The 17,299-nt window shown below is 50.5% G+C and overlaps 6 protein-coding genes; 5 read left to right on the top strand and 1 right to left on the bottom strand.

The window, feature by feature from the left end:
- Positions 1 to 1,606: 1,606 nt before the first annotated feature.
- Positions 1,607 to 2,992, top strand: FFUJ_01507 (related to AP-1-like transcription factor; the record flags this gene model as incomplete). XM_023577939.1 has 5 exons in its annotated part: positions 1,607 to 1,769; positions 1,833 to 1,920; positions 1,975 to 2,358; positions 2,493 to 2,861; positions 2,908 to 2,992. The coding sequence occupies 5 exons, from the start codon at positions 1,607 to 1,609 to the stop codon at positions 2,990 to 2,992; spliced, it is 1,089 nt and encodes a 362-aa protein (XP_023425446.1).
- A 561-nt stretch (positions 2,993 to 3,553) lies between these two features.
- On the top strand, positions 3,554 to 5,428 carry FFUJ_01508 (putative eukaryotic translation initiation factor 3 subunit 7; the record flags this gene model as incomplete). XM_023577928.1 has 3 exons in its annotated part: positions 3,554 to 3,764; positions 3,858 to 5,085; positions 5,137 to 5,428. The coding sequence occupies 3 exons, from the start codon at positions 3,554 to 3,556 to the stop codon at positions 5,426 to 5,428; spliced, it is 1,731 nt and encodes a 576-aa protein (XP_023424067.1).
- A 1,388-nt stretch (positions 5,429 to 6,816) lies between these two features.
- On the top strand, positions 6,817 to 7,201 carry FFUJ_01509 (uncharacterized protein; the record flags this gene model as incomplete). XM_023577917.1 has 2 exons in its annotated part: positions 6,817 to 6,879; positions 6,959 to 7,201. The coding sequence occupies 2 exons, from the start codon at positions 6,817 to 6,819 to the stop codon at positions 7,199 to 7,201; spliced, it is 306 nt and encodes a 101-aa protein (XP_023424066.1).
- Positions 7,202 to 7,837: 636 nt separating this feature from the next.
- FFUJ_01510 (related to ABP1-actin-binding protein) lies at positions 7,838 to 10,394 on the bottom strand (the record flags this gene model as incomplete). XM_023577906.1 has 3 exons in its annotated part: positions 7,838 to 7,962; positions 8,012 to 10,141; positions 10,199 to 10,394. 3 exons carry the CDS (start codon positions 10,392 to 10,394, stop codon positions 7,838 to 7,840), a joined length of 2,451 nt encoding a protein of 816 aa, XP_023424065.1.
- Positions 10,395 to 11,523: 1,129 nt separating this feature from the next.
- FFUJ_01511 (probable glutaredoxin) lies at positions 11,524 to 12,331 on the top strand (the record flags this gene model as incomplete). XM_023577895.1 has 2 exons in its annotated part: positions 11,524 to 12,210; positions 12,260 to 12,331. 2 exons carry the CDS (start codon positions 11,524 to 11,526, stop codon positions 12,329 to 12,331), a joined length of 759 nt encoding a protein of 252 aa, XP_023424064.1.
- Positions 12,332 to 14,561: 2,230 nt separating this feature from the next.
- Positions 14,562 to 17,299, top strand: FFUJ_01512 (related to transcription activator protein acu-15; the record flags this gene model as incomplete). XM_023577883.1 has 4 exons in its annotated part: positions 14,562 to 14,683; positions 14,815 to 15,838; positions 15,890 to 17,068; positions 17,147 to 17,299. 4 exons carry the CDS (start codon positions 14,562 to 14,564, stop codon positions 17,297 to 17,299), a joined length of 2,478 nt encoding a protein of 825 aa, XP_023424063.1.

Genomic DNA, 17,299 nt, shown 5'->3' with positions numbered 1-17,299 from the left:
GAACTACAGGATTTCAAAGCTGGTGAAACAGTGCAAAGCCAAAGTGCCCAGCGTCCGTTCTCTCTGCCATCTGGCTGTTGGAAGTCAAGCGAGACCTCGTTGTCTTATTCCTCGGAAAGGCCACCCTTTCCCCAAGACTCCTAGGTCTCTCAACTCTGATGAAAACCCTCAGAAACTAAGGGCTTGTACGCTGCATGGCAATTCCCTACCGTCTCTCAGCATGTTCCCTGATCTGGCCACTGCTCCAACTGAGGTCGGTGAAGTTTGTAAACTTCCAATCATTTATTAGCGTAATCATCGAGATTATATTGAAAAGTCAAAATGCCCCGGTAGCAATACGCGAGGTATAGCCAATTGGGGTCTCAGATAAGAAGATAACACGATAAGATGCTTATTTTCAACACAACACAATTAAGGCATCATATCGAGATTATATGTTAGATCCAGGCTAGATAGTTTATTGACAGGGTTTACGCAGATCCAATTGCCCATAAGCAAGCAACTCTCGAATGGTCCTAGATTATAACCTATAACTACTAGGTACCTACTTGTTGAAGTTATTGTAGTGAATACCTACCTACTAGTAATTTAGGGCTCTTTAAAATGATCAATGGTAGTGGGTACATCATTGGGTAATTGCAAATCAATGGAAGTTAAACTGACAACGGATACAAAAGCCATTCCGTTCACGGCTATGGGGTACCGAGTGCGGGGCAACGTCAATTCACAAGATGGAATGGGACGGAAATTTATGCTTCCACTGTCAATCAGACTCTCGACCTCTTAAATCGGACGCTTCAATGCCGCTTCAGAAGCCTGATCTAGTCCCAAAACTCCTAGTGACGCCACCCCTCTCTTTTTATTAGTTTGTTGACGATATGAAGAATCAATTAACATTCCTCGGTGTTAGGCCTTTATTAACCCAAGGTAACGGACCTATCCATCCCATTGTCGAAAGAACCTGCCTTTAAAGTGTAGTCGTCAATGCTGACACCTCGCAGTTTGAGGTATGTGCTTCATTGATCAGCTTACAGTGGGTACCCACCTTACCTGTACAAAGACGTTTTTGACTGGCCGTAACCTTCCAACTCAGTCGGCGAAGGAGCACCGTAAAAGGTACATTGAGTTTGTACCCAGGTAGAAATCATGGGTTGCTGCACATCTGCCCGCTTGGGCCCAATGCAGTGATTCAGTGGCGCCGACTCACACGGGACCCTGACTAATACGTTAACGACTTGTCAGGTTCTAGAATTCCCACGATCATCAATCTGACCAAGCAATAAACCTCTTTGCTCAAGTATCTCAAATCATTGCAGCGAGCTACCTACTAATTACGGGGCACTAATGTGGTGTGTCAATCGCCTCTCATTGATCAAATTCCTGTAAATTACAAAAAGGCATACCTACTAAGTCAGGTCGGCATTATACACAACTGGGGCGCCTCCGATCCCCAACTGTTCATGATACAGGAGCAAAACCACGACAATCCTTTCTACAAACAACAGTTTTATCCTGACGATTGCGTGTCCAACCCCATATGCTTCATGGTTCTTGGGGTGCAGGTGACTAGATAACGCCCGACTCCTACCTCTCATAGGCGACCAGTATGGCTGCCTTCAATGCCAATCTTGCTAGCGCGACAGAGCGTTCCTTTTCTTCGTCACTCTCGCCGGACCGAGTTGTCGCCAGCTCAGAAGATGACAATGCTGCGGCCTCCACCCTCGATCCCGATTTTTACAAGAGTCTCACCGATAAGAGGACGACGCGCGGTAAGCATTTCAGACGTGACTCCCCTGCCGTGTTGCTGCTCACGGGACTGATTGATGCTTTAGATGGAAACCCCCCCAAGAAGCGAGGGCCCAAGCCCAACAGCAAGCCTGCCTTGACCAGGCGGCAAGAGCTGAATCGTCAGGCACAGAGGTAATGTTGCGCAAGCTTGACGAATGCCTGTATCTAACATGTGTCCTTTGTCAGAACACATCGCGAAAGAAAGGAGCTCTACATCAAGGCACTGGAAGATGAAGTTCTTCGCCTTAAAGAGGTCTTCAGCAATGTTTCATTGGATAGGGAGAGATTGGCCGATGAGAACAATCGGCTGCGAGACACTTTGGCGCAGGCTGGGCTTCAATATAGCAGCCCGCATGTAGCAGGCAGCGCGACGAGCCGTGGTCCCGACTCGGCCAATACAAGTTCTCCGCCCTTGACCTCGCGATCGACAGCGCCATCGGTTGGCTCTCCATTGAACCTACCTGTGGCCGTCGATCAAGGCTCCACGACAGGCCAACCGCATGGAATGCCTCAGCCCTTTTATCGTGGAAATTCTGAGCTGGAACAGGCGGGCATTGACTTCGTTTTAACGTACGATAACTCCTACTCGAACAATCCCCAGTGATCCCTCTATGTGATATGACGCGAGTTGCATTGCGCCATGGGTGAGCTTTGGCAGGACATGTTGATGGTTAGATCAGCTAACAGATCGCGGGTACATATAGTCTCGAGAGGCCGTGCATGACGCATATTCAGTTCATGGTTGAGAGAGCATCTGAGCCTGAAGGCGAACCCTGTGGGCATGCACTTATGGCATCGTGCCCACCAGGCCCGGCTCCAGAAACAAGACCAGGTTTGCCCTTCGGGAAAACCCATATTCCATTGGATGGCGATACGAACCAGAAGACATGGGAAGTTCCAAAGGCAGACCTTGCCACTTTATTGGATTTAAGTAAGAGTATCGACCTCGATGGTGAGGTAACTCCTGTCATGTCATGGGGTATGCTCATGTCACACCCAAGGGCAAATGAGTTGGAGGTGGTTGACTTCCGAAAGCTGAGTGAAGAACTCATTCGAAAAGTGAGATGCTATGGGTAAGTTTTCTGCAACGTCACGCCAGCATATACTGACTTGGTTAAGCTTTGGTGCTGTAATGGAGGAATTTGAGGTGCGAGATGCTATCGACAACGTGTTCGGCGGTAAGGACACGATGATGTGTGAATAGGAGTTTGCTTTGTATTTTTCGAGTCAGGGGAGACGACAGCTGTTGTTTGTATGTTTCTATTTGCTGTTTTGACATCTTAATTTTTATGAGCATATCTCCAGCAACTGTCCCCACCTATTCTGGCTGTTATAAGTTACGAAATCTGTTGGAATCACATGTGTCTCGGTCTCTCCTGTCCCTCTTATTTGTCAATAATAAGAGGAGCATATTACTGTACAGGGCGCGCAACATCATGCATAAGTCAATTTTGACCTACAACCGTTCAAAATGATCTGCTCTACCTATTGAGTGAAGTTTATGTTTACCCTATGCCTGTTAAACGTGGCTGAGTGCCGTGGCTGAGGCACACAATCAGCACCGCGGGGCTTGAGTGTTTTTTTCAAGCCCCACTCCACCCCACCACAAATTCGTCGTGGATGTCCAAATTCTAGCATCGCTTGTGAACCGAAAGATTGATTGACGCATCCCCCGCTTCCGAAGCCAACACCAAGCTTCTTTGATTGATTTCGCCTATCGCGCATCCGAAAGCGCAAAGAAATCATCGATATTGTTCTTTCCAAAATGGCGGACTCTCTCGACTACGTCAAGATCTGCGAAAGCTGCCCCGCCGGTGACGGTTGGGGTCCTGCAGTCACCACTGAGACTACCCTCAACGGCGTTCCATATGCGCCTTTCTCCAAGGGCGATAAGCTGGGACGCATGGCCGACTGGACTGCCGAGGGCAAGGATAGAGAGCGAGGTGGACGAGCACAGTACAACAGGAATTTCCGAGGTAGGTCATATCGTGTTGTCGTGTTGTTCTATTCTCTGTCGAGATCATACTCGTCTTAAATAAGCTCTTGGCTGACCGCAATAATTCCTGCAGACCAACAAGTCTATGGCTCTAGCCACGCCATCACCTTTAATGCCCCTCCTGCCGAGGACGAATCAACATTCTCAGTCGTTAGTAACGTCCGAGACTCGACAAAGTCAAGATACGGCCGCGGGGCCGTCTTCACTCGTGGCCGTGGCCAACGTGGAGGCCAGGCCGGTGCCCGGGGCGGACGAACCCAGCTTCAGAGAGGCGGCGCCGGTGCCGCTGGTCGACAGGGCTACGACCGAGGTGGTCGATCCAATCCTGGTCGTGGCGGTCGCCGCTTTGGCTGGAAGGATTATGACAAGCCTGCTCGTAACCGAGACGCCAGTATCAATGTCAAGGCTGAGTGGAAGCTTCTTGAGGAGATCGACTTCAACCGCTTGGCTAAACTGAATCTCGACACCGACGAGGGCGAGGATATCGATGACTACGGTTTCCTCTACCACTATGACCGCTCTTATGACAAGCAGCCTGTCAAGGGTGCCGAGAAGAAGCTCACACCAATCGACCGTGCTGCCTACAACGTTACCACCTCATCCGATCCCGTAATCCAAGAGCTTGCCGAGAAGGACGAGGCAACTATCTTTGCCACGGATAGTATTTTGTCCATGCTCATGTGCTCTCCTCGATCCGTTTACCCCTGGGACATTGTCATTTCTCGACAGGGTAACAAGATCTTTTTGGACAAGCGCGATAATGCCGCTCTTGATATGGTGACGGTCAATGAGAATGCTGCCGATGCTCCTCTCGATGCTGCTGATGGTAGTAAGGACACCATCAACCAACCCAATGCCCTTGCCGAGGAGGCCACCTACATCAACCACAACTTCACTAACCAGGTCGTCATCGAGAGCGAGTCGTCGAAGGTCACTATGGCTCACGGCAATCCCTTCTACAACTCGTCTGAGGATACCGACCCTCCTGCCAGCAAGGCCTACAAGTACCGACGGTTCGACCTTTCCCTCAACGAGGAGGAGCCTGTCCACCTTGTCGTCCGAACAGAGGTCGACGCTGTTCAAAGGAACGCCATCAGCGGCGAGGACCAGCACGTCAGCATCCATGCTCTCAATGAGTTTGACAGCAAGGCTCAAGGCAGCGGCGGTGCACTTGACTGGCGAAGCAAGCTTGTTACACAGCGTGGTGCTGTTGTTGCTACCGAGATGAAGAACAATAGTTGCAAGCTCGCCCGCTGGACAGTGCAGAGCATCCTTGCCAGCGCAGACGTGATGAAGCTTGGGTGAGTTTGCTAGTTTAGTGATACTTGAATGTTTTGCTAATCGATCTGCAGTTTTGTTTCCCGTCTTACCCCCCGTTCCAATGACAAGCACGTCGTATTGGGCGTTATCGGCTGGAAGCCCCGCGATTTCGCTAACCAGATGAACCTCTCTCTCTCCAATGGTTGGGGTATTGTTCGCACTATCGCCGACATGTGTCTCAGCAGCGAGAGCCAAGATGCCAAGTTTGTCCTCGTCAAGGACCCGAACAAGTCTATCCTCCGTCTGTACGAGGTGCCTGCTGGCAGCTTCGACGACGATGATGATGAGGATTTTGAGGAGCCCCAGGGCGAGGAGGAGCAGTAGATCAAAGAGAACTAGACATGGCCATGTCACGTTGTGCATATTCGGTAGTTTCATGACGGTGGACAGGGCCACGGGATAAAAGGCATGAGATTTGCAGGAAGTCCCATGCTCTAATGATTTGAAGCAGTGGATGCAATCTCTATCAGGCTCTGGAAGGCCATTTTTGTATTTGACTGTGGTTGCAGTCTGGAACGAAAAGAACACGTGATTTTACTCGACATTTTGTTGTATCTTTCTGGGGTTTGTGACCTTGAATGAGATTTGTTCCTTGGTGTGAAGAACTCACAATCGATCGACTTATATATTAACAGTGTACCCAATATAAATACTGCAACGACAATTACTAGGTATGTTGCAGTATTTCAAAATTTCCTTTCCTTCCTGGGCCTCGTTTTACAGCCACATTTTGAAATTGTTGCTAATTGATTGCCAGGGTAGGACAAATGTATCTGCGAGAAATGTTAACCAAGATGCAAGCATTACCAGGTATGCCGGGACTTCTGTTGATTCATCAAACAGAGACCACTGGTAATTGGAAGTGGCTCAGAGGTCCAAGCGAATAAAAGTACAGCTGTCGGCACAGAACGTCGGTGGCCCGTCCTCGGTAAGGACGGCACGGGTAACCCGAGACCAGTGTTAAGCTGTGGTATACTTTCCACACCTCAGGAGGCAAAGGCTTCGTCATGATGGTAGCCATCTACGGAGTACAATTGATGAGAGACTGGCTGGTTTACCTACTAAGGTTACCGGGGGATGGCGGGTTGTGGCTGAAGAAGAAGTTTATGACACACATTTGTTCTTGGCTGAAAATGACATCAGTTGATCAATCTGAATCCTGAGATGCTCGGGCTCCAGTCTAGACTCAAGGCATGGAACCTAAGGGGGGGGGCAAGAAACCTCGGGACAGCCAGCCTAAGTAGGCGACAAAAGGATTCAGGTAACTTCAACTTAGGATACGTGTAGATTCAGAGAAACATAGACTGAGTATTTTTGGCACCTCGCCTCAAGATCAGAAGTTTTCTTACTCCGTACTCGCCAAGAGCAACGTCTCGTTCATGCCGCACTACCGATCAGACGGACCTCAGGTCCCCACAGCAGGCATTACGAGCCTCTAATTGGCTGATCAAGCTCTCTCATTGTTCCAGTCTCAAATGTTCTACATGATAGATGGCTGTTGCCGATGGCCAATTGAAGATCCGCTGCCCGTGACCTCGATACTTCTTACATGGCGGGCGCAATGGTTTAGTACTTCTCCTCCTCCACCCTCTCATCTCCATCATTTCTTTCCAAGCCGGCACCTCACCTGCGCTTCTTCTTCACACATCACCTATAGGCGGTCTATCGTACGCACCTCAATCGCAGCAACAACAGCTTCGTTTATCTGTACCATGTCTGCTCAAGATTACTACGGCGGCGGCGGTGGCGGCGGTTACCCTCAGCATCCCCAGCCTGTTCGTTACCCAAGCGATCAAAGAAAAGAAAAAAATATAAAAAACCTCGATCGCGATTGCTAATTATCTCGTTTCGTAGTCTTACGGTCCCCCCCAAGGTCAATACGGCCCTCCCCAAGGCCAGTATGGCCCTCCTCAGGGACAGTATGGTCCCCCTCAAGGGCAATATTACGGTCCACCCCAAGGCCAACCCCCCATGCAATATCAACAAGCGCCTCCTCAACAAAGTGGCGGCAAGCGCGGCGGTGGCGGCTGCTTGACAGCTTGTCTGGCGGCCATGTGCTGTTGCTGTGTTGCTGAAGAGGGATGCGAGTGCTGGTAAGTCAACTCTCGTGTAGTCATCGGCATTATCAACCATTGGAAGCTCTTGACTAGCACCAATTGAGCCCCGCGCGAGCACAAAACCAGACCGAAGTGAATACCTACTAATGTGTGTCACTTGATAGCATCGATTGTTGTGACTGCCTCTTTTAAGCGGCCTGCCTCAGCAAAACAAAGTACCGAGATACGATCCCCACGATACATATAACCAGCCCGCGCATGGCCCTATGAAAACTCCAAGAATCATGAGACCTCTTCACATAATTTGTAAAAGAAGTTACAAATACCCTGTCTCATGATTAACTAATATATTACGTTCTCTCACAGAGACGGTGGACGTGGCATTATCAGGACAAGTAAATCCCGTAACCGGACTGAACAGCCGACTGCGGTTCAATGTTCGAGCATACTGAATGATTGATGGGCGTAGCTCGTCGTTTCCACGTACACGGCAATAGCTATTGTATCATATACTCTTGATATAACCAATTGATATGCATATAGGATATTGAATCGTTTGTTTTGGAACTGTACGCGAGCTGACAGCGTTCTTTCATCTACGGTCAAGTTTTTCCCCACCCCATAGGCTTAATGCATTCCTTTCGCCTCATCATTGATAACAGAGCACGCCCAAAGATCACTGGTTGAGTTGCACGTAATTGGCAGGGAATAGACCGGCTTGTCCAGCATAGTGACCGAACCACCAATCTTCGTCAGGGAACTCCAAATTAGTAATTGTGGCATCTTCAGGGAAGCTCAATTCTGCAAATTGGATTTAGTGACTGCTTCTTAAGCGTTGTGTGTATCTTACCATTATCTTCTGCCGCCTCGTAATCGTAGAGGGCAACGGCCGTGTGGCCGGCCTCAGCAGCAGCAGCAGCCTGAGCTTGAGTCTCGGGCTCAGCAACAGGTGGTGGTGTAGGAGGTGCCGCCGCCGCAGTTGGTTGCTCTGAATCATCATCCCCCACCAGTTCAACGTAGTTACTGGGGAATAAGCCGCTCTCACCTCGTGAGTTAGTGCCCATCCACCAATCTTCATCCACCATGTCAATGTTAGTAACGATGTCGCCCTCGACCAGGTCGATTTCGTTGTCTTCAGCCTTCTCGTAGTCGTATTGGATCACGGCACGATAACCAACCTGAGACTCTTGAGCTGGCTGAGCTGCGGGTTCAGGAGCGTGCTGAGGCTCTGGCTCCGGACTGGGCTCACGCTCGAGGGCGCCGGCAGCAGCAGCAGCTCCGACCCCAACAGCAGCGCCTACGGCAATACCTGCAGGCGCACCGCCAGCAAAACGGGCGGTAGATGAAACCTCCTTATCGTCTGCGAGATCAGACTCTTTGGGTACATCAATCTGGTTAGGAGTAATAGGAGGTGGAGCTCGCTGCTCAGGCGGGGTGCCGACTTCTGGCACAGGTCCACGGCTGACTGGAACAGCAACGCGAGGGGGTGAGGGGGATCTCTCGCGCTCTGTAGCTGTTTGGTAAGCGGAGGGGTCTTCCCGTTCGTCATCCTGCTCATCTGCAGGTGCTGGCCGGCTGGGGAGTCCGGGAAGGGCAAAGCCTCCCGAAGGTCGACCGCTAGGAACAGGCGGCGGTGTAGTGTCGTCCTCTGCAGGGCGAGCAGCGGGAGGGGCAGGGGCCCCCGCGCTGATAGGGGCAGTGTCCTTGAACCGGTCTCGCAGAGCTGACACACCTGAAGGCGATGCTGGTGTATCCTCAGGTTGCTCGCCTGTGTTTTCCTGGCTAATCTGTCCAGGCACGCCGCGACCATAATCGCCAGTCTGCACTGGAGCCCAGCTCTTACCAGAGTAGCCACTCTTCCACTCGCTTCCGCTCTTCTGTGGTTGAACAGGGGAAGTGCTACCGACAGGAGCAGGGGCGGGAGTACTAGAGGTGTCCTCCCCCCTCTCCCTGGCCTTTCGCTCGGCCCATAGTTGGGCAGGAGTCTTTCCGCCTTGATCAGCAAATGTACGGCTTGCAGCACCAACAGGGGCAGACTTTGCAGGAGCGGGAGCTCCAAAGCCTAAGCCACCGGGTGTGGGAGCCTTTGTGCCCGAAAAGCCTCCTGCACCACCAAACTTGTTGGCGACCTTGGGTTTAGGAAGGGATGTTAGACGTTCTGACTGAGCTGGCTGAGAGAAAGCAGACATGCGTTCCGATACAGGTCGGGTCTCGTCCTCCTGAGGTTTCTCCGAGGCAACAGGCTTAGCCTGTGCCCGGATTGCAGCAATGTCAACCTTTCCAACGGGTTCGTAGGATCCCTTCACAGGAGTTGGCCTGTCATCCTGGTCCTTTTGAGCCTGAGCACGAATAGCTGCAATATCGACCTTGCCAATGGGTTGATAGCCTCCCTTCACTACGTCGCCTGGTGTGTCGTCGCGCTTGACGGGGGCGCTTCCGCTGGTAGTCGCTGTGGGTTGCTTGCTGAGATCAGCAATGTTGACCTTTGTAGGCTTGTAAGCAGATTCGACCTTTTCAATCTGAGTCCTTGTGACAGGAGGAGCATCAGCGCCCCACCCATCCTCGTCGACATTTTCCTCTCTTTTGGATCGAGCAGCGACGAGTGGGTTGGCACGGCTGGAGGCTGTCGGGGTGAAGACAGGTTTGGTCTTGACGGGAGGAGGTGCAGCAGAACGAGGACTGTCTGAGCTTCCCGCTGAGTACTTGGCGCCGGAAGCATCGGCCACCTTTTGCATGATGGCATCAATTTCGAGGTCGCTCTCGGAGCGAGCGGTAATCTGAACATGGTATCCGTGGAGGATCTTGGAAACCGCAGCAAGATGGCTGGTGAAGTAGCCCTTGGTTCGCTCAGGAACACCTCCTCCACACCATGCGATCAATATGTTTTTAGGAAGGCCACTGTTGGGATCCTTGACCTTGGCAAATGCGAATTGAATGCGCCCTTCACTAAAGTCCTCAATCAGATCGGCGAGGTCGCTTTCTGTATAAATATTAGCGGGCTGACGGGATGATAGACATCCCCTTGTGTGTAACATACCGCCTGTTCCTTGGACCTTGAGAATACTCTCCTTGGCTCCGCTGTCTTGGAAGGCATTCAAAAGAGGGGCCTGGACCGAGAAAAGGGCCCAGTGAGCATGAGTGGGAGACTCGGAAGATGGCGGGGCACCGTTAACAACACTGCTGTAACTACTCTTGATGGACGGGCCATTTATCGAGGTATTGAGAGATGCCATCTTGGGGATTCTTGAGATGTTAAAACGGAGTGAGGCAGACTTGAAGCTGAAGCGGAAGCTGACGAGCTAGGATGACGGAGGTTGGGGGTGACGTTGACACCGTTGCTGCGGCGGCGGCAGCTCCACACGGAGAGAGAAGATCAAAGTTGCGGAGGCGTAGTCAGGGGAAGGATTACCGTGATCAATTCTCCAGTACGTCTGGTATCGCACAGCGTCGAGATATTGCTGTGCGAGCTGTCTTTGGGAGAAGTTGAGGATGGAAACTGAACGTAGATCGGGGGACGGTGGAAACCTACCTTAGGAAACCATACAGTAAAAGGTCCCAGAAGTGGGTTTCTTGAAGTGTGGCTGATGATGTAGCTTCTTGCGTCGTCTGCATCAGTGAACTGAGGTAATGCTGGTAGCTTAAAGAATGCCCAACCTTGGGGCGGTCTAGCTGGTCTACAGTGGGCTGAGCGGGGTCAAGCTGCGCTGTTCATGCCTCTATGCGCTGTGTGCTCCGTTGTGCTGCTTTGATGAGCTGTTAACTGGTTATAGCGATGGGAGCTGTCAATGTCAGCATTACATATCAGAATGCATCTACCAAGGCTATATGCAAGTACACAGCTCCGGCAGCGGAGGGCTGATATTACCTAGGTAGGTACCTACTTACCTATCCACCAGACATGAAGTACAAGCCAAAGGAAATGACGCAAGGACAATTTTCTATTTGCACAATCTGTTGCCCCTCCTCTCTCCATACCACTGCCTCTCTGGGTTTGTGAAAACTGATAGACCCTGATTTTCTTTGATGATAGATAAGATGTGCAAGTAATTTATATACAAGCACGAATTTATGTGCTCTAAGCTTGAATGGAGTTATTAGTCGACGTAGAGTCGTATTCACAAACCCCAAGTACCGTGCTCTTACACAGAGAATTGTCTTTCCCTCTTTTTCTTTCGCCTTGCCTGTCATTGGATACCAGTATTTGTTCCCCGCCAAAGTCAACCTTTGCCCCCCAAATTCCGTGGAGATTAAATGAGTTGTGACTGACCGGCCTTGCCTTGAACCAATTTGACTCCGACTGCTCTTTCTCTCCCGTCTCTTATCAGATTGAAACCCTGACGCATCCATCTCACTACCACCAAAATGTCTACCATCACGGAAATTAACAGTATCCCCGAGTGGGAGCAGCTGCTCAGTTCTGTCCCTTCCACTACCCTCGTCGTCGCATCGTTTCATGCGCCGTGGGCCGCACCATGCGCGCAAATGGCCACCGTCTTGTCGACCCTCGCTTCCGAATATCCAGTCACCGAACCTCCTACCACAAAGTGGGTTTCCATCAACGCAGAGGACCTGAGTGACCTCAGCGAGACGTACGATGTCACTGCAGTCCCTTTCCTTGTTCTTTTGAGGAACGGCCAAGTTGTCGAGACTGTGAGTGGCAGTAGTGCCGTAAAGGTGCGCACGGCGATCGAGACACAGGCAAAGCAATCTGGTCAGAATTCAGAGGAAAGCGCACAGAACGGTATCGATACCAACGGTGCCGATGCCGAGGAGCAAGATCCCGAGAAAAAGAAGGAGGAACTTTTCAAGCGTCTTGGGGACCTCGTGAAGGCTGCACCCGTCATGCTCTTTATGAAAGGTACACCTAGCTCTCCTCAATGCGGCTTCTCCAGACAATTGGTTGGGCTACTGCGCGACAACTCGGTCAAGTATGGTTTCTTCAACATCCTCGCCGACGACGAAGTTAGACAGGGGCTCAAGGAATTTGCGGACTGGCCAACATACCCGCAGCTCTGGATTGATGGCGAGCTCGTTGGTGGACTGGATATTGTAAGCTGCATTCACATTTTCGCTTTGACTAAGGCTGACAAATCCATAGGTCAAGGAGGAAATGGCCAACGACGCCGAGTTCCTTACCAAGTACAGCGTCAGCGCTCCCACAGCTGTTTGATGCGAGAATACATACTCTACGAAACTCATGACGCATTTATGTTAAGAAGGCGTGACAATAGCCCGTCGCGTACTGCTGAATGTTGCACTGCCTGGCTGGCCCTGGTAAAACCCAACCGTTTGAGTGATAGTATCTGGCAATGCAATATCAAGCGTTCTGGCTAGTGGTTTATCGAGTGGCAAATTGAGGAGAGGAAACGAGGCCAAGAAGTCCTGAAGTCCCAGGGGGTTGAAAGCTAAGGCGCAGGGCCTTTATCCAAGAATATTGTGGCCATATAAAACAGCGCTGCTGAGCTCTTCTCAAACGTATCATGCAACTAACTAATGGCTCACCGAATGGTCAGGCTACATCATGTGTTGGGCTCCCGGATACTTCTAATTGGTCATATCAGCTTCTTCTGGGAGCTGGACAGGAATTGGTTCACAATATCTACAGGAGTAGTCGAGCATGGAGAGATATGTAAACATCACCATTTCTAGGCGATCATAGCTGCAGCTACATTGTAATTTGCCAAAGACGATGGAGTTACCGCTGGTTTCCAATGTTCGTTTTGTAACGTACTACAATGATCGGATCGACATAGTGTCTGTCCATAATAGTAGTGTAAGTCAGGGAACTGGCAATAGAAGGCCTTAGATACAGAGCGAAGAGTGTGGTGTGATGGAGTTTAATGACAAATATCGGTGATAAACATGGGCCGGCCCCGAAATCCGAGTATCCATACAGCAGATGTCGAATCCGATGAACGAGAATGACTCACAGGCTAGGCAAGTAAGATTTGCGACTTTGGCTCTTTTTAGCAGATTGTGGTTCGTTGGATTGAGATAGTTGCCGTAACGCCCGTCAAGTGATGTTACTGCACCTGGCTGACTTCAGCCATCATGTTGTAGAAGCTAATAATAAAAAAGAGGCCCAGGTAAACTATGCCAGTTGCAGAGAGCACTGGGATGGATGCCTCCTAACTAAGCACAGGAAAGACACGTGCAAGACAGCAGAGGTATCACAAAGGCTCTTTTAAAGCGAAGAACGAAGACAAGAATTAAATAAGGTACCCTTGTCTCTGTGAATGTAAAACAACCCCACCATCTTGCTGCATCTCGCATCGATGCTGGGACGCACACGCGTTCCTTGACCTGACTGCGGTGCCTAACTAGTTCGTTTGTTCCTCATTCCCAGGCTGCCGGGCGGTTTAATAAGGCTGATGCTGACGGGACATTCTGGAGACCAAAAATTGGATTCAGATCTAGCCCTTTTCCTTTCCACCCTTTTCAGAGATCTTCTCGTTTCTCTCCTTATTTGAAGCAAGGCACCGGAGGTACCGACACCTCCATGACCAGCCTCTATCACCTCATTGATCCTCTGTTTGGATATCCTGCGTCATCTGCCCTCACAGCCTCTGTTCCTCTGCTGACTGAGCTTACTGAGTAATTATCGACTCGACAAAAAAACAACCCGCCATTCTCCATCCATTTCTTTCTGTCTGGACTTGGAATCCATCTGTGACGTTCTATAGGTAGCTTGAGCTCAGGCGTCTTCTTTGGGCCGTCTCCTCGCTATCTTCGCCTCCCGTTGCCGTCTTCTTCCTCCCTGACGGGTTCGCGACCTCGCTATCGCTACGATCTCGGTCATCAACTATAGCGAGTGTCCTGCAAAGTCCTATTGCCTAGAATTGAGTCCCCCATCACACATTCCCAGCAGACCGCAACTTTGGGTGCCCCCGGCCCCCGATATCTCCACGGATTATCACCATCCGCCCTTTCACCTTCGCTGTATCACACTGTGCGGTGCCTCAAGTGGGAGGCTGTGCTGTACCGTGTCAATTCGCTGTTGCTGCAGGCCTAAGGGCGTACGGACGTGTCGGACTTGATCAACGCCACCTCTGGGTTCCTGGAGATCGTTTGGGGCGAAACGGTTCCATTGTCCTGCGCAACTGTGTTACGACATCGACATTGGCTTACCAGGCGGGTTGACTCGTAGAGCCGCATTTCCCGGTTGGTCAGACAAGTCTTCTGTTGACTAGGTTGCCGTAGCTGCGGCAGTATTCTGGAAGGGCGTTGTATTATTCATACCGAGCTCTTTTGGGTTCCGCCAACAGCTCAAGACTCAATATATTGATGGGGTTTCCACTGGCGCTGACCAACTCTTGTCTCATCATTCTCTACCAATATTAGAGTCGGATCCCTCATCTTATCTATTGAAACGCCCTGGTCGTTTCGTTCCCCTTGTCACAATGACCCCAACTCCTCCTTCGACAAACTCATCTCAGGGAGCCCGGTCTCCCGAGGAACAGTTCCGTGTTGTGAGGAAGAGGAATCGCGTGCCTCTAAGCTGCTATCCTTGTAGGACGCGCAAGTAGGTTACCCCTAGAGTAGTGCATCAATATTTACTAACATCGTCCGTAGGCTGTGAGTTCAAATGACACCTCTCAACTCCTCATCCTTACTAATATCCATCAGAAAATGTGACAGAAGTCATCCTTGCAGCAATTGTACGAAGCGCGAGGGTATGGGGACCACCTCATGCTCTTATGCCACGCCGGTTACACGCAAGAAGAATCAAAGTCAAGGAGACTCGAGTCCTGATGACATGCAGAATCGTATTGACCGTTTAGAAGGCTTAGTTTTATCCCTTATGCACGGAGGTGCTAATGTAGATGCTGCATCCGCCGCAGCCGCTGGAGCAGCGACAACACAATCCACCACGGACAGCGGATCTTCCGCCAAGGCTGGAAAAGGAGACGACAATGCAATGGCATATGATGAGGAGGAAAACAGTGACGAAGAGGAGGGACTGGCCACGTCTTTGGGTTTTCTTAAAGTGGACACAGACAAAGGCAAGTCGCTGTATGTTGGCCAGGAACATTGGCATACCCTCCTTGCCGATATATCTGAGGTGAAAAACTACTTCACGTCTCACAAAAAGGAGTTAGAAACAAGTTATGAGCGAGTCAAATCTTCAAAACCCATGGCTGCAAGAGAGGGGCCGACACTCCTGCTAGGAGCACTCCCAGCTTCCGAGATTGAAATAAGAGCAGAGCTTCCCCCCAAATCTGCTGTTCTGACGCTCTGCAGTCGATATTTCAACTCCATGGATAATGCTGTCAACATCATTCATGGACCAACATTTCAACAGCAGCTGAAAGACCACTGGCAAGATCCCAACAAGACACCCATTATGTGGCTTGGTATGCTCTACTCGGTTCTCTGCCTAGCAATGCTGAGTTACCATAAAGTGGGCGACGAACCTCCTGAGTGGAGAGGACGAACCCTTGAGCTTGCAAACGAATACCGTTTACGCACGGTGCAATGCCTGATCAAATCAGACTATACAAAACCTAACGAATATACGGTTGAGACTATGATACTCTATGTATTTGGAGAATATTCGTCTCGATGGGATGCTGACCTAGGATTGTGGTTAATCGTGTCTTTAATTGTTCGAATCGCGTATCGAATGGGTTACCACCGAGACGCTAAATGGTTTCCGTCAATTACACCATTTCAAGCGGTAAGCTGCACGCTGGTCTGCTGCTAATACGGGTTTGCTGATCATTGTTAGGAAATGAGACGGCGGACGTGGGCTCTCGTACGAATGTCGGACGTTATCTTCTCCCATCAGGTTTCTCTGCCCAGCATGATCTACGAAAATGATTGCGACACCCAATTGCCCAATAACATATTTGACGATGAGTTCAATCCCAGCGTCAAGGAGCTGCCCCCTTCTCGACCATCCACTGTCGCTACTCCCATCGCCTACATGATTGCCAAGTCAAGATTATGCTTTGAGTTGGGAAACATCCTCCAGGCTACAGGGCAAGTTGGCAAGCATGTGCCTTACGACGAGATTATTCGATTCGATGCCAAACTACGACAGATCATGCAAGAATTACCGCCGCATTTGAAGTTGACGACATTAGAAGGGTCCCATGATCCAGTGACTCTGATCATTGCCAGGTTCAATGTCGATATCTTATACCAGAAGATTCTATGCTTGCTTCACCGAAAATACCTTCCCAGGGCGAGGCAGAGCGCAAGATATGCACACTCTCGGAGGGCTGCAATTGAAGCATCATTGACCGCGCTCGATCATCTGGCAGTATTGTACCGAGAATCACAATCCAACGGGAGGCTGCGCTCAGTCAGTTGGTTTGTGAAGTCGATCGCTACCAAAGACTTTACGTTGCCTGCAATGCTGGTCATTCTTGATCTCCATTTTGACAACATTGCCGCGCAGTCTTCAGTTCCCCAAGACGATGAGGGTGCTTCAACTTGGAACGATGACCAACGATCCAAAATGATTGGCAGCTTAGAAACAGCGAGAGAAATTTGGAACACACTTGCAGATACCTCGATGGAAGCATTCAAGGCGGCCAAGGTCATCGATATCATGCTAGATAAGATCAAGGACCCTGCCTCGATCGGTCCAGAAATGCCGGGCGCTCCATCGCCAATGCCAGGCCTGACGCAAGGTGTTGGGACTGATGTTTCGCCGGCTATGGCGCCGGGTTTTGTCTCACCAAACAGCTTGCCCGATTTCAATGCGACGGCCAACCCCTTTTCGACGCCTAACCCGGCCGCCTTTATGGGCATGGACTTTGGCATGCCTGGGTCTGAAGGACTTGACTTTCAAACCGATGGATTCGCTGGGGCTGGTCCAGCTTCCCCTTTCTCCTCCATGTTCAGTAACCTGGGAGCCAACACTAATGCTGGGATGGATATGGGTGCGAACTTTGACTGGGTAAGAAGCGTTTCCGTCAAGAGATCACTTGTACCCGTTTCTAACTTGGAATAGAATGCCTTTGAAAACTATACGCAGATGGCCAACTGGGGAGCAGACCAGAGTTTTCAGATATACGGCGCTGGAGGAGACCAGTCATCCCCGGGACAGACCTCTTCGTTGGGTGGTCGTAGTGGAAGTACGTCACAAGCGCCAGGACAAGGAGGTGGCAGAGATGCGAATATGCAATGA

Source organism: Fusarium fujikuroi, chromosome FFUJ_chr01 (genome assembly GCF_900079805.1).
Source record: "Fusarium fujikuroi IMI 58289 draft genome, chromosome FFUJ_chr01".
Lineage (NCBI taxonomy): Eukaryota > Fungi > Ascomycota > Sordariomycetes > Hypocreales > Nectriaceae > Fusarium > Fusarium fujikuroi.
This window is presented reverse-complemented; position numbering and strand designations above follow the sequence as displayed.